General features: G+C 44.2%; 1 protein-coding gene across 6 annotated transcripts in view; it reads right to left on the bottom strand.

The window, feature by feature from the left end:
- Window positions 1-22,139, bottom strand: part of cyth3b (cytohesin 3b) — a 38,577-nt gene that overhangs the window by 14,474 nt on the left and 1,964 nt on the right. For 2 of the 6 annotated variants that reach the window (XM_053442795.1, XM_053442796.1), the window contains exon 1: window positions 4,289-4,371. The exons of 1 other annotated variant lie outside the window; for it this stretch is intronic. Coding sequence is in view for 2 of the 5 variants with exons in the window: in XM_053442791.1 (XP_053298766.1) it covers window positions 4,097-4,127 (31 nt within the window). In the remaining 3 variants the exon portion in view is untranslated. Of the gene's footprint in view, window positions 1-4,096; window positions 4,175-4,288; window positions 4,395-16,911; window positions 17,251-22,139 lie in introns of those variants that run through there. 3 more of the 6 variants (XM_053442792.1, XM_053442794.1, XM_053442791.1) reach the window with 3 other exon arrangements.

Raw genomic sequence — 22,139 nt, 5'->3', positions numbered from 1 at the left:
CTAGCCCTTATTTGTGGTAATTAACACTGCGCAGCACATCACACAACACACATGTTTTACTGCATGAGCTCACACACAATGTATGCACAGGTGAGCACACATGATCCACTGTATGCATACACAATTTGCACTTCACACGCATGACATGTATTTTATCCTACACCGAGCGTTTCCCCTGAGCCACCTACTTATCCTTCATTTACCCGGGCCACGGCAACCCTCCCCCCCCCCTCCCTCCCGGACCCGTCGGAGGACCTCCCCCATTTTCCTCCACACATCAGAAAACAGCAATCCATTTGAGAGCGAGCTGACAGGAAGTAGGTCATTTTCGCATGGAGCTCCTATGCTGTCTCTCTCACACACATACACATGAACACACTCCCCCCTCTATCTATCTCTTTGTCCGCCCCCACCCCAGTGCTTGAAGTGGGGGTGAAAGCAGATTCAAATCCCCCAACTGAATCATACCGCTAAGCAGCTTTGCAATTCAGACTTTTTTTTCTCTCCCCCAATATAAATAATGGAAAAAGAAAAGTATTACTAGTTAGATAAAGTTATTTCTTCTCCTCTTTATCTATCTATCTGCTGCATCTCTCTCCCTCACTCCCTGGATCAATCCCTGTGCCCCGTATTGCTCTGTGAGACAAAGTGACAGAAGAAGCATGGATCATTAGGTTATTATGTTCTGAGGGCACGGAGCGCGTGTTATCACAGACGAGCAGCCAGTCAAGAGAGCAGTGATCCAGAAGGTTGTAGATAGCTTCTTTAACTGTGTGAGCATTGGTGTGTGTGTGTCTGTGTCTGTGTGTGTGTGTTAGAGATGGTCTACAAACCTCAACTAGACGATGCAAATGAAGAAAAAAAATCGAGAGAGAAAGGAGTAGCGTGTAAAACATTTATATAAAGCGAACACAGCTTTTTAAATGATCATGCAGAGGTGCAAAGTCTATAAGATGTTTGATATCCATAACTTGTCAGGATAGACCATAGTAGTTTCCACTGGTTTGACAACTATTTCGTGATGGAAACCAGCACAGCCAAAATGTAAACAATAATTATTTGTTGTATTGTTTGTTAGTGATGAAATTGTGGATTGTAAAATGCCTTTAATACGAGGATAAGCTGCCATTAACTTAGCTGCTATTGATTTGATCCATGCTAGTGCAGTGCCCATTCTAAACCTGCCCGTTTGGATTAGACTGACAATTAAAGAGCTGCAGCAGGACCTTGATTCTCCATTCAGGTTCTGCGTACTGAGTGGAGCTTCTCCGAACTTTGAATAAACAGGTGAACAGCTCTGTGTGCAGCTGCTGTGGCTTCAGGGTCTTTTAGAGACTTTTAGACTCCAGGTGAACAGTCTGTGAGGCCAAGGAGGACACAAAGAGACAAAAAACTAAAAGTTGGGAAGGGACCATGTCTGCGAGTCAAAGAAACAAGGACCCTAAAGGATGCTGTGAATGCCAAGCAGCAAGGAAATAAAAGACTTTGGGAACAGACACCAGCACCACCAGACATCTTCACACTCGCTGCCTCCTTTGCTTTCTGTTCTTGGCTTCAGTTAAGGAGCCTCATAAAGCAGCAATTGTGGAGCAAAGAGACCCTGCAGGCAGCCTACGTCTGTAATGCGCAAAACACTCCTCCATCCCTCCTACTCCAGCTGAGAGAGCTCGGCCTGATCTGCAGAACGGGACAAAATTGTCTGAGGGGACGGATTCTGTTTCGGGTCACAGTCCCCCCCCCCCCCCCCCCCCCCCCGCTGTGTCCCCAGAGTAACCTGAAATCTTTGTGAGGGCTACTACTACTGACATGACATCTGATGCATTAAACATGAAAGTGTATATTTCCATAGAGTTTCCCTCCTCGATAGAAAGATCCATATCATATTATTATATACAAAGATGTCATGCTTAGCCCCAGGCATAGCCACAGAGAATATCAATGCAACAACACTCAGCCTTTTCATATGATGACTTCGCGGGCTGCTGTTCCAATTATAATCAATACATCACGCAACTGCCTTCATAAGAATGCATGGCTGACTGAACACATGTTCTCAGAAAGACACAAGGTTCAGAATTTACTAAACTGTAAAGCAGCCGGATCAACAACATCATCTGGGTTCAAGGGAAAGGTCACAAACCAACGTGGCGCTAAGGCAGCAAGAGCAAGGCAGCATTTACATAAGCTGCTTTTACATCATGCACTTTACTCTTTAAGTTTTCTGGAGGGGCCTTATGTGAGAATGCAAATGTCTGAGTTAGTTGCTCTGGACATTTAAAAATAAAAGCTTATCCTGCCATTCCCCTAGCAAATTGATCAGAATGACAAGGCACTTATACGGAGAAGACGCAGGCGAGGATGTTAACTTGGAAAAAAACAAAAAATTCAAGAGGTTGTTTTTTTTAAGGGCAGACTCCAGTGTCGATGTGCTGCAAATAAAAGGACATGATTTCCAGCGGCAGAATTTATATGTCCTGCCTCGTGGATAATCTACCCAGTCGCCACTCCTCCCCTGAATGCTACAAATATGATCCTGTTGTTCTGAACGAATCTGACCCAGACAATCTACCCTTCTGCTTATCTTATTTGTGAAAAGATAAAAATCCCTCTCTGGTTTTATAGTAACCAGGTCATTGCCAGATCTGCTCACAGTTGATATACATCATAATTAGCCATCCTTACTGCCCAAATCTCATTACTCCGTTCTAACTGTGACCTACTGTATGACTTGCCCTGATAAAGACAGACATAGGGATCAAGAAAAGGAAAAGAGATCACAAGCAAATGATTCATGCCGCTGAAAACAGAGGCTGCGTTTCAGGTCCACTCATAATGCATCATTACACTTATATAATCTCAATGATGATCTTCGTTGGCGCCAGTGAACTCTGTCTTGGTTACTACAAAGAAGAACAAAGTAAGTCAACGGTTGATGTGGTAGGATGTTGTGTTAGTAGCAGCGCTGACCCTGTACTCACTGATAACTGAACACTACTCAGGGGTATGAATAATACATCGGCCTGTTCCTCATTCCATTTATGTGCATCTAAGCAAGATGAGATCAGCCCTGAGACAGTTCACTGTCGGATGCTTGTGGAGATTGAGGATAGATTAGGGTCTGATCATCTGATTCTGTTGGCAGAAAGCCAAAGATAAAGGATTAAACGTCTTTGAAAGTCACATCTTTCCAGGATCCAGGGCAGAGCTCTAATTACTGCATTTGAATCTAGGTTTGAATAAGTGCTTGTGTGATGCATTCAGAGACACTCTGGTGAAACACTTTATTTTTCAGGTCTGTTATCAATAATTTATTGGAAGTTTCCTGGAAAGACTCTTGGAGCTGGGTCCTAAATTGAGGAAAAAAGATTCACATTTGAATGCTGAGCTCACCTGCTATCCAACTCCCAAAGTTGGCTTGGCTTAGCATTTGAAAAAGAGTGAGCACAGTATGATTCTTTCTTGGAAACTTCCTTGTGTTTCCGAGAATAATCTGAATTTACATAACCACACAGTAAAGCAGTAACTCCAATTTTTAAGATTCAGCTAAATAAACACTGTCGGATTTGTAGCCAATTAGCTGAAACTACAGTACAAAGCCTATTACACCAATCAAATGTTAGTAAATCTCTTTTCTGCTAAAAACTCCCCTCAACAAAAACTAAGAGTCAACAAGAAAGTCAGTGAAACACTTCCTGACTTTCACCGGGCTCAGAGAGGGACAATGGAAGTGATGTCTCCTGGGATTAGGAGCCGTCTTCCCGTAACAACAGCAACCATGTAAACAAGTGGAAGCCGTTCCCACCACCGGCTAATGAGGGAGCACTTACCCAAGTTCACAACACCACGACTGTGGCGGGGCTGCTGCTGCAAATGCGTGCAACCCAGCTGAGTTAAGAGTGATGCAAGAGAGTAAGTGTGTAAGAGGCAGTGACACTGACAAATAAACCCCTAAAGGACTTGGTGTTTACATTCTCGTCAGTGTATCGACTCTGCACATACAACAGGATGTTTCACAGGTGAAAATATAAAACAACTATATCTGATCCGAGATAATCCTTTCACAAAACAAACCTCTTTTCCTGAATAAATTACATACCACATCTCCGTTTCCTCACTCCAGTTCCCATGATGACTGACGTGTGTGTGTGTGTGTGTGTCCAGATGATGGTCACTGTGTGGCTGCCTGCCCTTTCTTTTTTTCCAGCCTCTTTCCTCCTCATGTAAGCTGCAATCGTGGCTGGTAGGTGTGAAGTAATTGTATTTTCCCCACGGCGCTACGCCTACTCACCGCTCTCAAGTATGCAGAGACACAGACACAGAAAAAGCACGAGTGCTCACACACCGATTCTGCCTCTGACAGTTTCTGTCTCTTGACAGGTGACAGTAGAGTAGGATGGAAATGGCCCACATTCCTCCTACTGCAACCACCCAGTCTGGTCCGACCGGCTCCCTGTGCACCTCCTCGAGTCTTATCGCCCTCTTTTTATCCATTTATCTGCATTTTTTAAAATCTTAAACCTGGCTCTCCGCTGCTTCAACTCCCTCTCTTTCAGGGAAGATATCCATTCCAACTCAAACTTTTAGCCCTCATGATAATAAAATCAGACCCATCCTCACTTCACAGAGCCTTGAGGATATTTATGACAATGGGGTTTTGCACTGCATTTCCCATAAGGGCTGCAACACGGAGGACTCCAATCATTTTCAAATCAGTCCACTCACCTTTCCAGCATCTGCTACAACTTAGATGAGGCTGGGGTAGTAGCACTCAGGTCTCGAGTTCAATTCAGTGAGTTTTTTTCCCAAAAACTCTATTCTGAGGTTTCTTCTTCACAACTACCGACTATGAATGTGCCCGTTTGACTAACTCTACCTTTTCAATACACCACAACCCAATAAATACGCTGCGGTAACAACTCACATTTATTTTTTCCGTTCTAATATGAAGAAACAGTCTAAAAGCTTCTTATTAATGGTCACCGTCTCCCTTCACACTAATAGAGCCTAACAAGATTTGGGTAGTTTCCTGTTGGCCTCGTGATTCTGTCTTTAATCACATTGATTTCAAACATGCGTATAAAAGTAACTGTGATTTATATCTTTATTTTGTCAGGAAACAAATGTCGGTAAAACGGTGGAATTTAACATCCTGCCAAACGAAACAACATCATGTTTCACTTATCCCCCAAATCAAACTGTTAGCTGCACTTTTCTCTTTCGAATGCCATCTACAAAAGTTCAGTTGAGGTATCAATGGTACTTTTCTGACTTAAAGACATTGCATTAAAGTCATCTTGATACTACTCTCATTTTATACTTATATCATTTTCATCTTAGTTTAGTAAATTAGCATTAGCTATTAGCACTAAAAGCAAAAGTACAGCTGATTGAGGCTGCTAAAATTCATATTAGTTTTACCTGATGATTATTTATAAAATAACAATGCAAATCATCTTGTGTAGGGAATTGAGAGTCTGCAGCTTAACACAGGTCATGTCAATCAATCCCATGGCACTGGATTCACTCAAAATGACATCAAAGAAAAATCAAGGGGATCAATGAATTCAATTAGAATAGATTACAAATCCATCCAGGCGAGGCTGAGATATGTCACAGGTTAAGTGGGGCAGCGAGAGGAAAATCACAGTGAGTAGAAACGCCTTGAGCATGTTGCTGTTGCTAAAGACAATAACAGAGGTTAAATTACACCATCATATCTCGAGAACTGTTCATCTTATCGGCTTTACACGTGGAAAATATATTTCTCAGGGCCCAAGGAAATACAGTGTTGAATTTGGTGCAATTTGGACACATGATACGTTAAATATTACTATTTGAGCAAACAGTGCGTCACCGTCTGTGCAGTAATGGGGGCTGTGTGGCGTGCCTTAACAGGGAGTCAATCTTTCATGTTTTTCCCTTTGCTTATTTGTTCACCTCAAAGAAATTACATTTCCCAAGTCGGCTGCAGTTCCTTGTTGTCAGCTCTCATCTGAGAAGAGAGACATCCACAACATCTCCTTTATGAAAAATTACAACGAAAATCAGAGGTTACATCAAACACGGCTGTTTGAATCTTCAAAGCCTCGATAACGCGTTCCCTTTGAAACAACCGTCTCTTCACAGAACCCGTCGCAGTCACTTATTCATGAGCGAGTGCTGCGTTTGCCAAATTTCACCCTCAAAGAAAACGCTTCCTCTTCCCTTTGGTTGTAGAAACCCGGCCTCTGATTGGTTGAGTTTTGGGGTCATCATCATGTGTCATCATATCCTGCGACAGATTAGTAAAGTGGTCTTGGCAGCAGGGTCCCGTGTTTGTTTCATTTTGCCTCAATCACCAGTGTGACAGTGAAACGAGGTGGTCCTTCCTTACGCTTGTTGATCTTACCTCACGTGTCGTTTCCACAACAACAAAACACCGCTAATCCCACACTTTGTCTAGACAAGATATTGCTTAACCGACCGAGGAGTCAACTGTTACACAATAACAGCCACTCTGAAGTCAAGACGCCTGCATGTGTAACTAAGCCCTGAAGAATTTGATGTTTGCTAGGTGAACAGTCAGATCTGTTGAGACAGCAGCTATGCCAGTATCAGCACAATGTCACTTTTCCCTACCAGCATGCACGACTAATCACAGGACAGCCCGAGTGCTGGACAGAGCAGTTTACAACCCTATAAAATTCCTCTTAGAAACCAAATAGTGGAAAGTGAGTCTAATAAACCTGGTCTCCAAACCTGGCAGTCGAGGTAACAAAGATCAATCTCAGGGGTCCGATGATGAGTCACATGAGCCGAAGAAAATAAAAATTTCTGCTTATTTTTAGCCAAGATGGTGAAATCTGTCATTCGTTCCATCACTTTGCTCCAAACTGAGATTGCCATGAGATTTAGCAGTTTCATCTCAAACACCTCATTCAAGAAGAAACTTTGGGGGTTTTCCAACTTGAGGCCACAGTTTATCCTGGTCTTCATGACATAATTGATTATTCTGTATAACTTTTGTGTTTCAGTGTATAAATACATCGGTGCATACTTTTGCTGGAACTGTCTTTGTGTCTTTTCTGCTGTCTAATGGTGGTGTGGTTATTTTTATCTTATTTGAATGACCTGCAAAGGTCACTTCCTTATATCTGCCAGCCCGTATACATGTCTTGTTCTTTCTTCTCATCACGTTAGTAACTCTGATGAACACCAGTAGGCTGCAACTCTATAAAGCATTTTTTAAATCTATTGCCATGGATAGCCCTCTTTCTCTTTAGTGACTAACTAACTTTTCCATAAGCGCCCACATCAAGTCAAAATTTTAACTTGTCCAATACCTAGCTGTAAAGTTAATCGACCTGCTAATCCAAAGCTAGTGACTAATGAATAAATTCCATTTTAACAGCAAGCAGTTTGAACCGCAGCCCGACTATAAAACACCATGAGGCTGGAAGTGAAGCGGGCCACTGAGCTGTGAAGCTGTGCAGTTTGAAGAGGCCTCCAGAAACTTTTAGCGGGGCCTCTGTAAGATTCCCTACAGTCCCATCACACTCTGGAAATATTCGTCTCCTTGGCCCACAGTGTGATATGGAGGCTCTGAGCAGACAGGCAGAACTTGCACGTGACTGAAAGACAAACACTTTGGAGGAGGCTGCAGCCCAGACTGTTTATATCAGGCTCAGGCCTTAAATCTGGGAAAGAGAAGTGCAGAGATAACCGACAGACAGGGAGAGAAGCAGGACGATGGAGAGACGCTCCAGCTGCCAAGGCGGACTCCACTTCTCCTTCTGCTCTTCCAAGACAGCAGGAAGGAGAGTGGGCGAATGAGGAGGAGGAGAGAAGGGTGGAAAAAATAGTTCATAATAGAGTTAAAAACCTGAGCAAGGATTTCTTTACTACACGAAATGTGGGTGTTTCCGCTGAGACCATCACTGTTCTCCAAAAGTTCTGTGCAAAGGGGATTTCCAGATCATGAGCATCTGTGCACAGGAGCCCTTTCTTTAGCCTCTAATCTTAAATCTCACCAGACCCAACATGACTATGACTCTATAGCTGCAATACAGAGGAGCACACTCTTGTTTGGGTGAACTTAATAGCACAGCCGATTTAGCCTTAGCATTGCCTTAACAGTTGTCATTATCAGTCATCCGTTTCCTGCAAATATTCAGCTAAATGGTTTCATGGAGAAAATGTGATAGCTGTGGGGGTTTTGTTCTCAGAAGTTGTACAGATGGGGTTGGGGGTCGACCTACACAGTGAAGACTACATCTTCCTCCCAAAACACTTCAATGTTCAGCCATTCATATAAAAAATAATCTTGTTATGTTGCATGTAACTGTGGACTTACATCCAATATCCAAGATCCATGATTTTTACCAAAACCCTCCTGAACAAAACCACACAAATATAAACGATGTGACTTTGTACTTATATATAAAAAAATAAAAAAAAACATTTCATACATTAAAATACATTTCCTGTTGCAGTTTACCAGTATCAATAGCTGCCTCAATAGAATTTATTTTTACTTGCTCCAATCAAGTTGACATAAATCATACTGCAACATCCGTTTCCCTTTAGGTGCTATAAATCAATATTTTTTAACAATGTGTCGATGAGTTCATCGTATTGATGAACCTACATAGATCTATCATCACCTATCAGGAGTCATACAGGGAAAATGCAAGAGGATAAAATGCATGAAGCAGATATGAAAATAGCTACAGCGGCAGACAAGACGAGAGGCTGGCTCCAAATCCAGCTTCAGTCTCCTGAACTTCCTCTTCACATACAAGTGCCCAAAAAACTTTAAAGCATTTTCCGTGTCACATATTTGAATATGAAGAGTTATCATCTAACTGAGAACGACAGGTTTCCTCTTCTTTTGAGAAGCCGGAGGAGAGAGGGAGAGAAGTGCTGGCTGACAAGTGTTTAACCATGTAGTTCTGCACATGTATGACGAGCACTTATCTCCCGGGAGCGTCAGCAGTTGAGAGCAGCTGATGTTTTCAATATCACTGACTGACATTCCCACCCGGAGGGAAAACATTACTCATTGTTGCTTGAGTTATGTTATCGACTCGAGTCCATTTATGAGGATAGTAATGACAGAGCGTTCATGTTCCTCTGGTCACATTGAATGATCAAGAGCCGGCGACAAAAAAGCTTCCCTTTTCTTTTCAAGGTGAGCTGAAGTACATGTTCCCGCCGACGATGACAGAAATCCAACATGACAGCGGTCAAAGAGGAGATTAAATACGTGTGTGAAGGAACTTGTGCCCGAGAGCTGCTGCAAATCACTCACCTGCTGAGAAACCCCCAGGGCCAGTGTGTGAGTGTGTGTCACCGTGGTCGTGACCCAGTCAAAGCCCCACCGGACGATTAATCATACCGGATCATCATCTAAAGGAGCACTGACATTGATGCATCATGAGTTACGTGTTGTGAGAACAGGGACAGGGGACAGGGAGAGAAAGTGTGTGCATGTGTGTGTGTGTCTTTGTGGAGGGGGGGGGGGCTCCTTAAGTACAGCAAAGCGTTGAGCCACCATCTCTCCTGTAGAAGGACATTTCCGCTGCCCTGGTGGAGTCGTCTGGATACTGTCACCCTGACCTGCCCTGTCAAGGCTGTTCACGTTATATTTCACAGTCCTTCACTAAAGCAACAATAGCGGTTCTATGTCTGATTACAATTAAACTATTCAAGGGTCAGGGCAAAGGAAAGGAGCCTAGAAATAGGGAGTGAGCAGCAGAAAAACCGGGTGACACACCATACTATAAAACCAAATGACTGACTGTCTTGGGAATAGAAAACACAAGGAGGAGGGCATCTCTCTTTTTCTGCACATCTTTTTTTTTTTTTGCCTCTCTTGTCATGGTTGAATTCCTGTTTATATAGTGTGTACTGTATACTATGTGTGTTTGTGTGTGTGTGTGTGTTCCAGCACTCCACTAGGGAACTGACAGCGCCCGGCCCGAGCCCCTGACCTATAATCCACTGACTGTCATCCGTATCCCTCCGCACTTGATCCCCTCCATTTGTCTTACGTAGGGAAAGGGCTCGCAGCCCACACTAATCCTCTGTGTGAGCATGCATCCACACCATATAAAGAGATACTTACAGTCACGTGTTCACATCATCACACATTTACACACACAGACACACACACACACGCCTCCACAAGTGAAGTAGTTGTAGTAGGAGGTATACACAGCTGGGATGAGCCGTGCACCACTAACCTACTTTACGCATCTGAAACTATACACCATGCGCAACTGCAGCATGAGTCTCTCTTTGAATCTGTGCCACTGCTGCATGTCTCCATCTCTCTCCTTAACATACACAAACTGACTTGCTGCACCAACACAACGCCAGAAGCACACACACGTACAGTACAAGTGTATATACACACTGACAGGTTGCTGAAGAGCCTGTGTGTCACATGGCCATCCTGCTGTGATCTTGTTGCATTTCTCAGTGACAAACGGAGCACTGCTGCCGCTCTGAATATCACTGAGCCAATGATTGGTAACGTTGAAGGAGCGACTACGACCTCAGCCTCCTTCACAGAACCAGCGGTGCAGTCACAGCTCATCCTCTCACTCCCTATGAGAGAGGAATGAATTTTGCATGATGCAGCAGCGTCTTACAGTAAAAAGGGGAGTGGGGGTAGGGGATGGAAACATCCACATGCAACAAAAAAAGATGATTTGTTGCAAAGACAGGGGATGTGCTGTAGTAGTTTAATGACACATTGACCCCCGGAGTGAGTCACTGAGTGTTACAAATCTCTTCTCAAAAGACGGGTTGGCACTGAAGTGGCAGAGCACCGAGCCCCGGGGGGGAGACTAGAGGGCTGGAAGAGGCTGGAGGCTGGCCAGATGCTCCACACACCCACGCACACGGAATGGACAAGTACGCTTAATGCAAAGGTGCACTAGTTGTCGACTATTCAAAATGTGCTGGTCTCCATCAGCCTCCTTATGAAACTACATTGAACACTCATAAATATCAGTCCTCTAATCATGCCTGTTTTATTTCGTCAAGATCCATGAGTTATTCTCTAAGAAATCAAGGTTAATGCTGAAGCAATGAAAAAACTAGTCCTGGATTCGTCTGCTGATCAGGTTCTGGACCAAAATGTCATGGCTTCCCTCCTGACCAATCCATCCAGAGTTTCGTAGTAATCCATCCAGTATTTTTTGAGTATTCCTGCTAACTAACAAGTACATAAAATGTAACCATAAAGAGCACCTGACCAAAGTTCAGTTTTTTGCTTAAAATTGTTGTAAAGCCGATCATCTCGGGACAGAGAAATAGTTTGATACTGTTCAGTTATTTTTCCTGCGTGGGAATAAACAGTATGTAGTAAGGCTGCCACTAACAGTCATTATTGTTTCTTGATTAATCTGCCTATTCGTTTATTGATCATTCATTTAGTCCATGAGTAAATGTGGAAACATTTCAGCTTGCAGCAGAGCACAGGGCTGGTGGATGCAAAAGATGGTTGGAAATCAGAGAAGTCAAGTCTCCAGGTTGGTAATAAGATGTTTAGTTTTTCTCCTACAAATCTCCAGCATCTACTGAATAAAACTGTAATCTGTTGCAAAGCTACACGTACATTAGGAGAGAAAAACTACAGGCTGGTGGAGAGTGTGTTGTGTTTTCATATTGTGAATCCCTGGATTTACTGGCAGCCGGAGGGGGATACACCTTTTTCCTGCATCATCAGCAGGTCAAACAGTCTTTGTGCACTTATATAATTGTTCCAACCCTCCCTTTTCCGTTCACTTCCCTTTCCGATGGACCTGACACCCCCTTACCACCATACATACACGCACACTTTAATGGAAGCTTTGAACCCAGACTCCCACAGAGGCCCAAGTGGAGCAGGACGTTCTTTGCCTGAAATCCACTTCAGCACATGGCTTCAGCCTCCTGGGACATTTGGCACGCTCTGATTTTTCTTTCCAAAGGGTAGAAAAATACCTTGATTTGCCTCATGTCTCCCCTTCACGAGCCCCTTGACGGCCTTAATGCTACAAAGACAGATCCCTATCTGTGACCCTGTTGAGCAGCAGACCTGCGCCTCAGTGAGACGAAGAGGAAACGGGATACTTTCGTGAAAAGCCCCTGCGTGTGTGCTTTCCTCCTCTGCTCCAGGCAGAAATTAAGTCTTGCCATCAGCGTTGCAGGCACTTACACAACGACTTCAAACCCGTGTGATTTTAAAGCAGAAAAAACAAGAGTGGAAGTCCGGGAGGATTTGCACACATGACTCATGTTCACTTGAATGCAAGTAGATCATAGACAGAAGCCTTCCAAATCCAGAAAGTTGACTCCCACAAGGGTCAATCTGGCATAATGCGGGGTGAGTCCAACTTAAAGCCACCGTCGGGATGTCATGAGTCAATGTAATGTGCTATCTGATATTCTGCGAGGCCAAACTCTACAAGGGCCCACTGTGTTCGCTGCCTGTCACAGTTGAGACACACGCACACTGAATTTAGCCCATACAGTAATGTCAAGCAGCACACAGAAGCCAGACGTCTCCTCCATCTCCACACTGATCTCAGAGCAGTAACTGAGCCACAGTGAGCCGCACTGCTTGTGTACAACCGGCAGTGTGAGCAGCGAGTATGAGCCCGGCAGTCACAACACAGAACACACACACACTCCTTAGTAGAGATGAGTCACACTGGTGGGTGTGAAAGAGTCTGAGAAATGTTTGCTTTCATATAACATTATCTTAAAATGTAGGGCGCTCTCACACACACGTACACACACACACACTCGCACACAATTTTGAACTTCATTTAAGCATTAGTTTATGTGTATTTTTACTAATTGTTTAAACTAGGACATATCAGAAAATAGTGAGGAAGCACAACGTTGCACGGGCAAATCTAACAACTTCAATTTGTATTTCTTTGCAGGACCAACAGCCTAAAGCCCAGATGTACCTAGTTTTCAATGATTTGAAACAGAATGAAAAAAACTGGAACCAGCAAATGTTGGGCGTTTGTCCTTAATAAATAACATAAAGTATTAATTACCAGTAGAGACAGTGTGGCTGGCATTGTTTTAACATTGTGAGTCTGTGTGTGTGTGTGTGTTTTTTTCTCATGTCAAAATGGAGCCTTAGAGACACCAGCGGGAACTATGGCAGAGGCCATTTGTCACTGTGATAGATACAGTCACAAAACTTTAAGAGTGTACAGTTGAAAACAAACTGAAAGCAGAGTTTGAAGAAAACTACAGAGAACTCATGAGTCAGAAAGTGAACATTTATATTGTCCATCAATTAGACCAGATGGAATCAAAGTGATATGTTAAAACGTACAATATGCAACTTTGGCCACTAGGGGTCTTTCAATCGAAACAAAGGTTTGATGATGTCGTGAACCAGGAGTTGTTGCATTCATCACCACTGGCAATGAAAATCTACCTGACGCAACTTAGGTGCAACTTATGCTAATGGATCAGGTGAATGATTAAAGATGTATTCACGTCACTTGGCAAAAGGCCACGAATAATTGTTGTTCATTAAAAGTGACAAATACAAACAGTGCAGCTGATTGTGTCTTTCCTTCATCTACATCATTTGCTCCGGACGTTACAGCAGATATGACACATTTGTAAGGCGACCAAAATGAAAGGTTCCGTAGTTTAAACTTTTAAGTGTTCTTAGCCTCGACCCCACCACTGGCCCCTCACTTCCTGCTTCAGGTTTTTCACCCTCACACAGGCTGCAGACCCTCAGTGCCGGCCCGAGGCTTGAAGTAAACATCCACGGCTGACTGGTTTCTAAAGATCCAACTTTTACTGTAGATTTTAGAGATAAACCAGGTGACCCAACTCAAAAAACTTGTCAGAAAGGGGATTCAGTCTGGATACAACCCCCCCAGAGGTACGTTCTATCAAAGCACGATTTGTTCCTACGCTCCATGTTTCTCATCCCTTAGCCACTTGACAGCGTGTGGGCTGTGGGGAAAAGACAACAGCTGCGAATGTACTCCAAAGACAAAAACACAGATCCCGATCATAGCAGGAGTTCGTTGGTGCCGTCCTGGCAGATGAACGGCTCCAAGATCTCGCAGCCCAACGCACTGTGCTATTCAATCCTCGCCTGATTTGGGCTGCAGCGTGCCATAACCCCACAGACCACACACTCTCACGCTGAACTGCCAAGTTGAAATGGCTGGTTGTCACAGTGTGCGAATCAAGCGGTCTGTAGCCACACGCGCTAGCCATCAAAGGGCACGTTGTGAGGCCAGTGTCTGGCATAAAGGTTCTGATTCAAACCATATGGGCATCACTCGTGTAGCCTCTATTGAACACAGTGTATACAACTCACCACCTAACTAGAATTACACTCCACACCCCAGCAGACTGTAGGTGCACATCTGATGGAGTATCAGCGTCAGTCATGCAGAACGAGAATGTGCCCGTCTGCTCGCTCAGACCGGCTGTACTGTAGCAAAGCATTGTGGGCTCATGTTGGCCCATTGTCCATCGAGGGAGTATTGTGGCAGAAGGTATTGTATTATTGACTGTCATGCGTGTCATATGGATTACTATGGAGCTATTTCCTCTAAGCCGTACACAGTAAGGCCAAATGTGCAAAGCCAAGTCCCTATATTCCTGGATATAGGCTGCAGCAAAGTAAATGACACGGTAATGATACAACAATAAATGATGGAAAACTGGGGCATGAATTGGACGTTTCACACCAGGGGAAAATCTGGTGATGACCAATGTTGTTCGGCTTCTTCCTCTGAGGAGCATGAATGTCTGTCCGGGGGCTCCATCATTTCAGCCCACTCCCTTATTCCCCACAAACACACACTTATTCCCACTCAGACATATCACCATCGCTGCTACTACGTCTCGTGGTAACACGTTCTTTCCATCCTCACACTGTTCTCACTGCCTGTGCTCCCCCGACACCTCAGTACTTAATTCTGTCACATTCTGTCCTCACTCTACTTATGGCCTGGCATAGTTGTAGTCGGTAGGCATTGTTGAAGTGTGTGTGTGTGTGTGTGTGTGTGTGTGTGTGTGTGTGTGTGTGTGTGTGTGTGTGTATGTTTGTGTGTGTGTGTAGGGCAGGGGTTATTTCCAAGATAATGTTCACAGCATAAAACTAAAGAAAAAAATAACACAAATAGGAGCTGTGTAGCCTCCAGGACGCAGTTTATTCCAGATGAGAAGACATCTGTCACAATCACAACACACTCACACCTGCTCACATGCACACACACTTATCATTCTAGGTCATGATCCATCCGTCCATCCATCACCACTGCAAACAGGGCCATAAGAAAGAGAGTTAATTTGACTGAGTGTCAATATGTTAGCGGGCAGCTATTAATGTATGTGTCAAACTGTACGTGCGTGTGTGTGTGTGTGTGTGTGTGTGTGTGTGTGTGTGTGTGTGTGTTTGTGTGTGTGTGTTAAAACGCTCCCAGCTGTTGTGAGCTATCCCTGCCTGGCATCACAGTACCATATGTCTGTCTGTGGGGCTGTGCTGACGTGTGCCACCGCTGGAGGCCTGGCTAGCCGTACATGAAGCACAATGACAGCTTTATGCCCAAATGCAATGCAAGCAATACTCCAGCCAATAGTCACATCCTGCAGCTCTGCAAGCAGTGAACACGTGGAACTGAGTAACTCTGGCTTCCAGAGGTGAGACAACAGCGCTGATGGTTTCTCACCTGCTCGGCTCAACCCTGGCAAACTTTAAGTGAGTGAGTTTGTGCAGCGAAGTGAGAGGCTTTGCTGAGTTTTCTTAACCAGGGGTTGGACCAGGGGGTGAACAGGTGCCTGATCAACCAACTTGTCACCTTGTTAGCATTATGGATATAAGGTCGTTGGGTACAGGCGCAGGACCCCTGGGCACGAACCACTGTAATGACTCTCAACCAATCACAAAGATGAGCAAAATGGCCCCAAAGAGACATAAAATGACATATGTTTTGTGTCTTTTTTAAGTCTTGTGTGTCTTGCACCCATGAAGGGGGGTTGGGGACCTTTGCATATCTCCGTCCATCGGGTCATGATTTCTTCATGGCCAAAGACTACTTGGTGTCACGGACAGCAGCTATTTGTTGTGTAGTTTCACATTATATTCCACTAAATTATTGTATTAAAGGTTCAGTGTGTAGAATTGAGTGACACCTAGTGGTGAAGTTGCATGTTGGAGCTAAATACCCATCACCTCACCCGCTCCCCTTCCATACGTGAAAGAGAACCTGTGGCAGGTGTTTAGTTTGTCCAGTTTGGAATACTGTAAAAAACATGGTGGCCTCTGTAGAGAGATGAATCACACACAATTCAAATGATCACACATTGGTGAAAACATGCCTAGGATTATTTTATTTCTGCCAATAGATCCTTTAACCAAAATCGTACACACTGGACCTTTAAACTGAATAAACAACATGATAGATTAATATAAATAGGCTTATGCATCGGATCATGGGCTGACCTCTCAATTGAAAAGTTTCTACACCCGCAACACGTGCTGATTTGATCTGATCCACGCACAGAAGCATTCGTGCCAAGACACCTGCGAGAGGATCGAGGACCCGCCGGGGCCACAGGGACACCAGCCTCCAGCCCAGAGAGTCTGACCACAGGACTCCAGGCTACACGGATGACACCTACGCGTGCGGATCCATTCAGGACTGGTGCCCTCCTCAGCGTGTGGGTCAGTCTGCTAGAGATGTACATGGGTCCTTACGCTTAAAAGCATCTTAACACAACACAGGTAACTTTGTGTAAGTGGCTGATTTACTTTGTGCAGAAGAGATCAGTGGTTTGGCATCTAACTAAATCCACCCTTGACATTATTATCATCATCATCATCATTATTAGACACTGAGGTTACAAATCATCGTTGTTAAACCCATCACTGCTTCATACCTTGGTTTTCCTCGTCCATGTCTGCAGCCTTTAAATTCCACTGGACAATAAATCGATCACAGAAACTTCCGTTGTGTGAAAAAAAAAATATCAAAAACACAACACGTCTGATTTAAGCCAAATGCGCGTGAGCCGGATTTTCCAGGACGCAGGTATAGTCTCACATGCAGCTTCTTGTCTTCAGGAGCGCGTTGAGTCCATCCACGCGTCAAGGCGGCGTCACGCTCCGGTTCCCATCAGTTACGGAGCGGTGTGTGTCTGAGTTTGTGTGTGTGTGTGTGTGTGACCGAAGCAGCGGCGGCGTCCTCCTCGCGCACAGCGTCCCGGCGTGTCGTCCTTCTCCCTCCGACTGCGCCTCCACTCCGCCGGCTGCCTCCAACCACAGCGGTGGACATGGCTGCGTCAAGGCGGCGAATTCGCGCACCAGAGCAATACCGGAAGTAGTGTCACGTTGTCGTCAAAGTAAAAACAAACTCGCGTGCCCGTCATAGGGGCAGAACGTCACTCGTCGAGCTGCGTCTTTTATTTTGAAAGCGCACACCAGAAGTGTTTGTTGTGTATGTATGTGTGAATTGATCCTGTTCATCTCCGCTCTACCGTCACGTGACCCCAGCCGATCGGGAGATTATTATATCTATCAGATGAATCGATCTGCTCAGTATCGATTATTCGACGTTCGTCCATTCTCCACAACACATGGTCATCGCTGTAGTTATTTTTAGTTGTGTGTCATTGTGGGGAAAAACAATACATACAACAGATAGATTTTTTTTTCAGAATGCATTTCTAATGCCTTTGCTCTGAAGTTCTTTTATTAGTTTCTATCTTTTATTTTCTTAAATAAAACTTTGCATTCTTTGTATGCCTTTATATATGTTGTGATCATTTAGTATAATTGCTCCTTTCAGAGTGCTTTGTCTATTACATCCATTTGTGTGTGTTATATTAGGGTTTATATTAATGTTCTGTGAGAAGTATTTTAATGTTGTAGTTGGTTAAGGTGGAACTAATTTAAAATACTTTATATCCTCCTGTAGATTAGTGCAGAATGCAATGTTTTAGTACATACAATCTTAATCTGTGAAGTAGCTTGTAACAATACAACCATGTAAGAATTATTTTTAAATGAAATGGGCCAGAATGAAAAATATAAAGTGGCAGAAAATGAAGGAACTAAAAAGTACAGATGACTGCTGTTGTTCTGAAGCACAGATTTCCCACAGTTGGTTAAAGACTCTGAACTGTCCCTCCAGGTCTGTTGCAGTGGTTTAACAAGGAGCTTTTCCTTTAATCCAAAAGAAGATGGGGAAAGACACAGAATGCCGACAGACAGGTTTATGGTCAGTGCTGTGCATGAGCGGCAAAGTGATGATTCAATTTCATTTCAAGTTCGGTCAAGTAACAAGTTGCATGGATGTGTTCTGCTCTGCACTGACCCAAACCGCAGGCAATCCAAAATACAAAAGACTCAACTGATGTGAGCCGGTAGAACCACCAGGTTAGGAAATATATGTGCACACACACACACACTCCCAGGCACATCCAGAGAGCTTCGCCGAGCTTGTTTCTACAACACACGCGGTTTCAATTATAGCATTCCTGCCTCCACTGAGAAGGTGGGGGTCTCACTTCCTGTGCGCATTACTCCAATGGTCAAGCACGAACAGATGTTGTAATGTATTCATTAATTTGTTTATTCGTACGTGTCTCTTTCGGACAAATGTTTCACACCGGACAAATGTTTCACTCGCGGCCCCGTTCTCCTAAACAAAGGGACATACACCAGACATAACACAAATATTTTGTTGGGTCAGGCAAATGATTTACTGCCTTTTTTTCGTGATGAACCGAAGAGGGTTCAACTGAAACGTCACCACGTGAAATGTAAATCATCATTTTCACTTTCATGAGCTTGATATACAGACGGGCTATAATGTTCTTTTAATGTTACACTACAACAGAGATGAGACGTGTTTTCTTTGAACTTGTATCACTGCCAGTTCACTCTAGCAGGGCCTAAGGGGTGACATAATCCAATGGACCCCCCCCCCCGCCCCCCCTCGATCTGGCACTATCCAGTCTGGTGCCGGATGACACGAGCAAGAGAAACCAGAGACTCTGATGTTACACCTGGGTAAACGTGTGGAGTTATGTGAATACATCAGAAGGGCTATTTGGGTCCAGACACTGTTTGTTTTCCCTACACTCAGAAAATGAAGTATTGGCTGTGGAGACCTCACCGAGTGTTCCAGGGGAAACTTCACTCCCAGAGACGTATGTGCACTTAGTTGAGTGGGGGAAAACCGAGGGAGAGAGGGGAAATGTGTTGATTTGACGTTTTTAAATTTAGGGGTTAACTAGGAGAGAGAAAGGGAAACAGCGTTGGGTGGATGGGGGGGAGTCGGTGAAGCTGCTCCACTTGCGGGCTCAAAAAGAGTCTTTTCCGAGTCCCACATGACGTTTAGCACACCAGATGGATTGATGCAAAGTGGTGAGAATGCAAAAAGAAAGCCTTCGTTTGAATATTCTCTGGGCCGCATGCAGAAAATAGGTCATATGCATTATTTTGGCGGTGGCTCTTGGAACACGGTGCAGTGTTACTGTCCATTTACGTCAGCACCAGACCTGGTCAAGCAGAGAATCCTGTCTGAGAGTCTGAGTATAGAGATCCATTAAAAGCAATTACATTCTGTGTCTGTCTGTCTGTGTGGCACACACACACACACACACACACACACACACACACACACACACACACACACACACACACACACACACACACACACACCTACACACTACACCCTTTTCCACATTAATGCCATGCTAATGTGTTTATGAGTCATAAGAGGAACCTTTGAGTGTGGCCCAGTTATCTCCGCTGATGAGAGTGAACCTGAGCAAGCAGACGCAGGTTTCACACAGGCCTCAAATCTACAAAATGATCCATTCGCTTCAGTCATCTTTTAGAGCGTGCAAGACTAAAAGGATCTAAACCACAAGACAAAGACCTTCAATTCACGACAAAGTTTCCGACATCAAGTGACCATGTGCTCGGATTGCAGGCTGTCTGACTCGATGTGTCCTGTGATGATAAGGATGCAGATAAACCCCCCGGGGAGACGTACGCCTGGCGGAGTCGGTCGACCATCATGAGAACCGTCTGTGGCACTCCTGACCGACTTCACGTGACCTGATTGAGCAGTCATACCACTTCATCTGCTCCAGTCAACGGGGCAATGCCCAGAGGGCGATCACCTCCTCCGTTCAGAGCGGTTGACGCCCCCGAACTCACAATTACCCCCCCCCCCCCCCCCCCCCCCCCCACACACACACACACACAAACACATAGAGATAAGCAACTCACTCACATCCTTAACATGTGTTTCTCCTTCTCCAACTAGCCAAAAAGCACTCCCTCTATAATCTAATCTAGTGGAGGCACATTACATAACGCCTCTTTAAATGTGTGAGTCCCGTGAATCTCTGAATATCAAACAGATTTGAGGAGACAGAGGAGAACGGCCTGCGTTTCAAGTTAGGGATGAAATTGGTTGAAATCAAGAAATCGCATGAGCTGTTTGAGGTTATTATTGATATTTTCAAGCAACAGCAAAGTGTATTTCTATGATCTTTAAATGAGAATGTCAAAAGCCAGTGGATGTGTCGGGGTTTCACAGCTCCTTCCTGCCGTAGAGGTCGCGGGGGTCACTCTTTGGGTGATGACATGTGTGTATGAGACAAAGTTCAGAGGAAGCCGAGTGTGGCAGGATTTCCTCACCCCCTCACTTTGTTATAATGTCCCACTCTGCATCCAGACCACCTCTTCCCTGCAGCCACCTGATCGCAGGCACCAGTCGAGGTGATTTTCTGGATCCAAGCAACTCACGTATGAGTAGAGTCTTTATTTGGAGTCTGCTGAGCACAAAGGCAGCAGTGTATGCCTGTGTGGGTGTGTGTGTGTGTGTGCGAGAGAGTGTGTGTGTGTGTGTGTGTGTGTGTGTGTGCTTCGTTTTGTTGCCTCTTTAGGACCTTTACCGGACCTTTTTAGTACTTTGTCAGGACCAGTAGATCTCATAGGGACCAAAGCTCGGTCCTGAGGTCCTGGTGAAGTGGTAAGATGTGCATTGTCATTTGGTTAAGGTTATGGTTAGGTATGTAGAAGGGATACGATTTTGGTTAGGCTGTCCAAAATCAATGGAATGCAATGCAAAGTCCTAATAAGGATAGCAAACCTTTGTGCGTGAGTGTGTGTGTGTGTGTATATGTTTGTTTGTGTGTGTGTGTGTGTGTGTGTGTGTGTGTGTGTGTGTGTGTGTGTGTGTGTGTGTGTGTGTTACATAACAAACTGTCAAAATTGTCAAAAGAGATAAGTTACACCTACCAATATCTCATACTGAGCATTCTTCATCTTTAAAGACATCCACCATCACTTTCTCTCAGTTATCTAATGAAATAAAAAACGATTGAATTAGAATGAAGCCCAGATCATCAGCTACCAAAGGAGTCATTTCAGTGATTATAAATCAGAGGATTATGTGATCAGGATGCAGCAGCAGTGGGGGTGTAACATACAGGATAAAAACAATAACATGAGATAAAAGCATAAAGTACGTATAGATGAACTATGACCCTTTCTCTATGTGTCATATAAACTGTACTTAACATGATGATGTTGTTTAGAGGAAGTCAATGCAAGATCAAGTACTAGAGTTTTATCAAGTTCTAGAGGATTAGAAGGAAATAAATGGTCAAAGTTAAATTGACTTTATTTGTATAGAGCTTTTCCAGTTACTCATTCACACACACATTCATATAGATCTTCTTATATCACATACTGTCCACACACTGTCAGTACAGATGTCAGGGGGATGTTCAGGGTTGAGAGTCACTTAGGAATACTGGGGATCGAACCATTGGCCTTCTGGTTCTCGGGTGACTCAATCCCTGACCCTCTTCTTCAAATGAAACTGTTAACAAGGAGTTCTTGTCTGAATTAGTTTGCAGAATTAAGCAGAAAATCGCTCAACTTACTTCAATGACAGGTAGTATAGGGATTTCTCTGCAGATCTGGTTTCATGTTGAGGGGCCTCATATTTATGAGTGTTTGAATGTTGGGTCATGAGTGGGCTGTTGAGCCTTGGTGGAGTCCTGTGATCTCTACTCCATTCCTCTAGTTTGAACAGATTTCTGCTGCACACCATTAAAACACTATACAAACGCAGAGATGA

Source organism: Pleuronectes platessa, chromosome 16 (genome assembly GCF_947347685.1).
Source record: "Pleuronectes platessa chromosome 16, fPlePla1.1, whole genome shotgun sequence".
NCBI classification, from domain to species: domain Eukaryota; kingdom Metazoa; phylum Chordata; class Actinopteri; order Pleuronectiformes; family Pleuronectidae; genus Pleuronectes; species Pleuronectes platessa.
The sequence above is the reverse complement of the archived record's forward strand: the minus strand, read 5'-3'. Positions and strand labels throughout refer to the sequence as shown.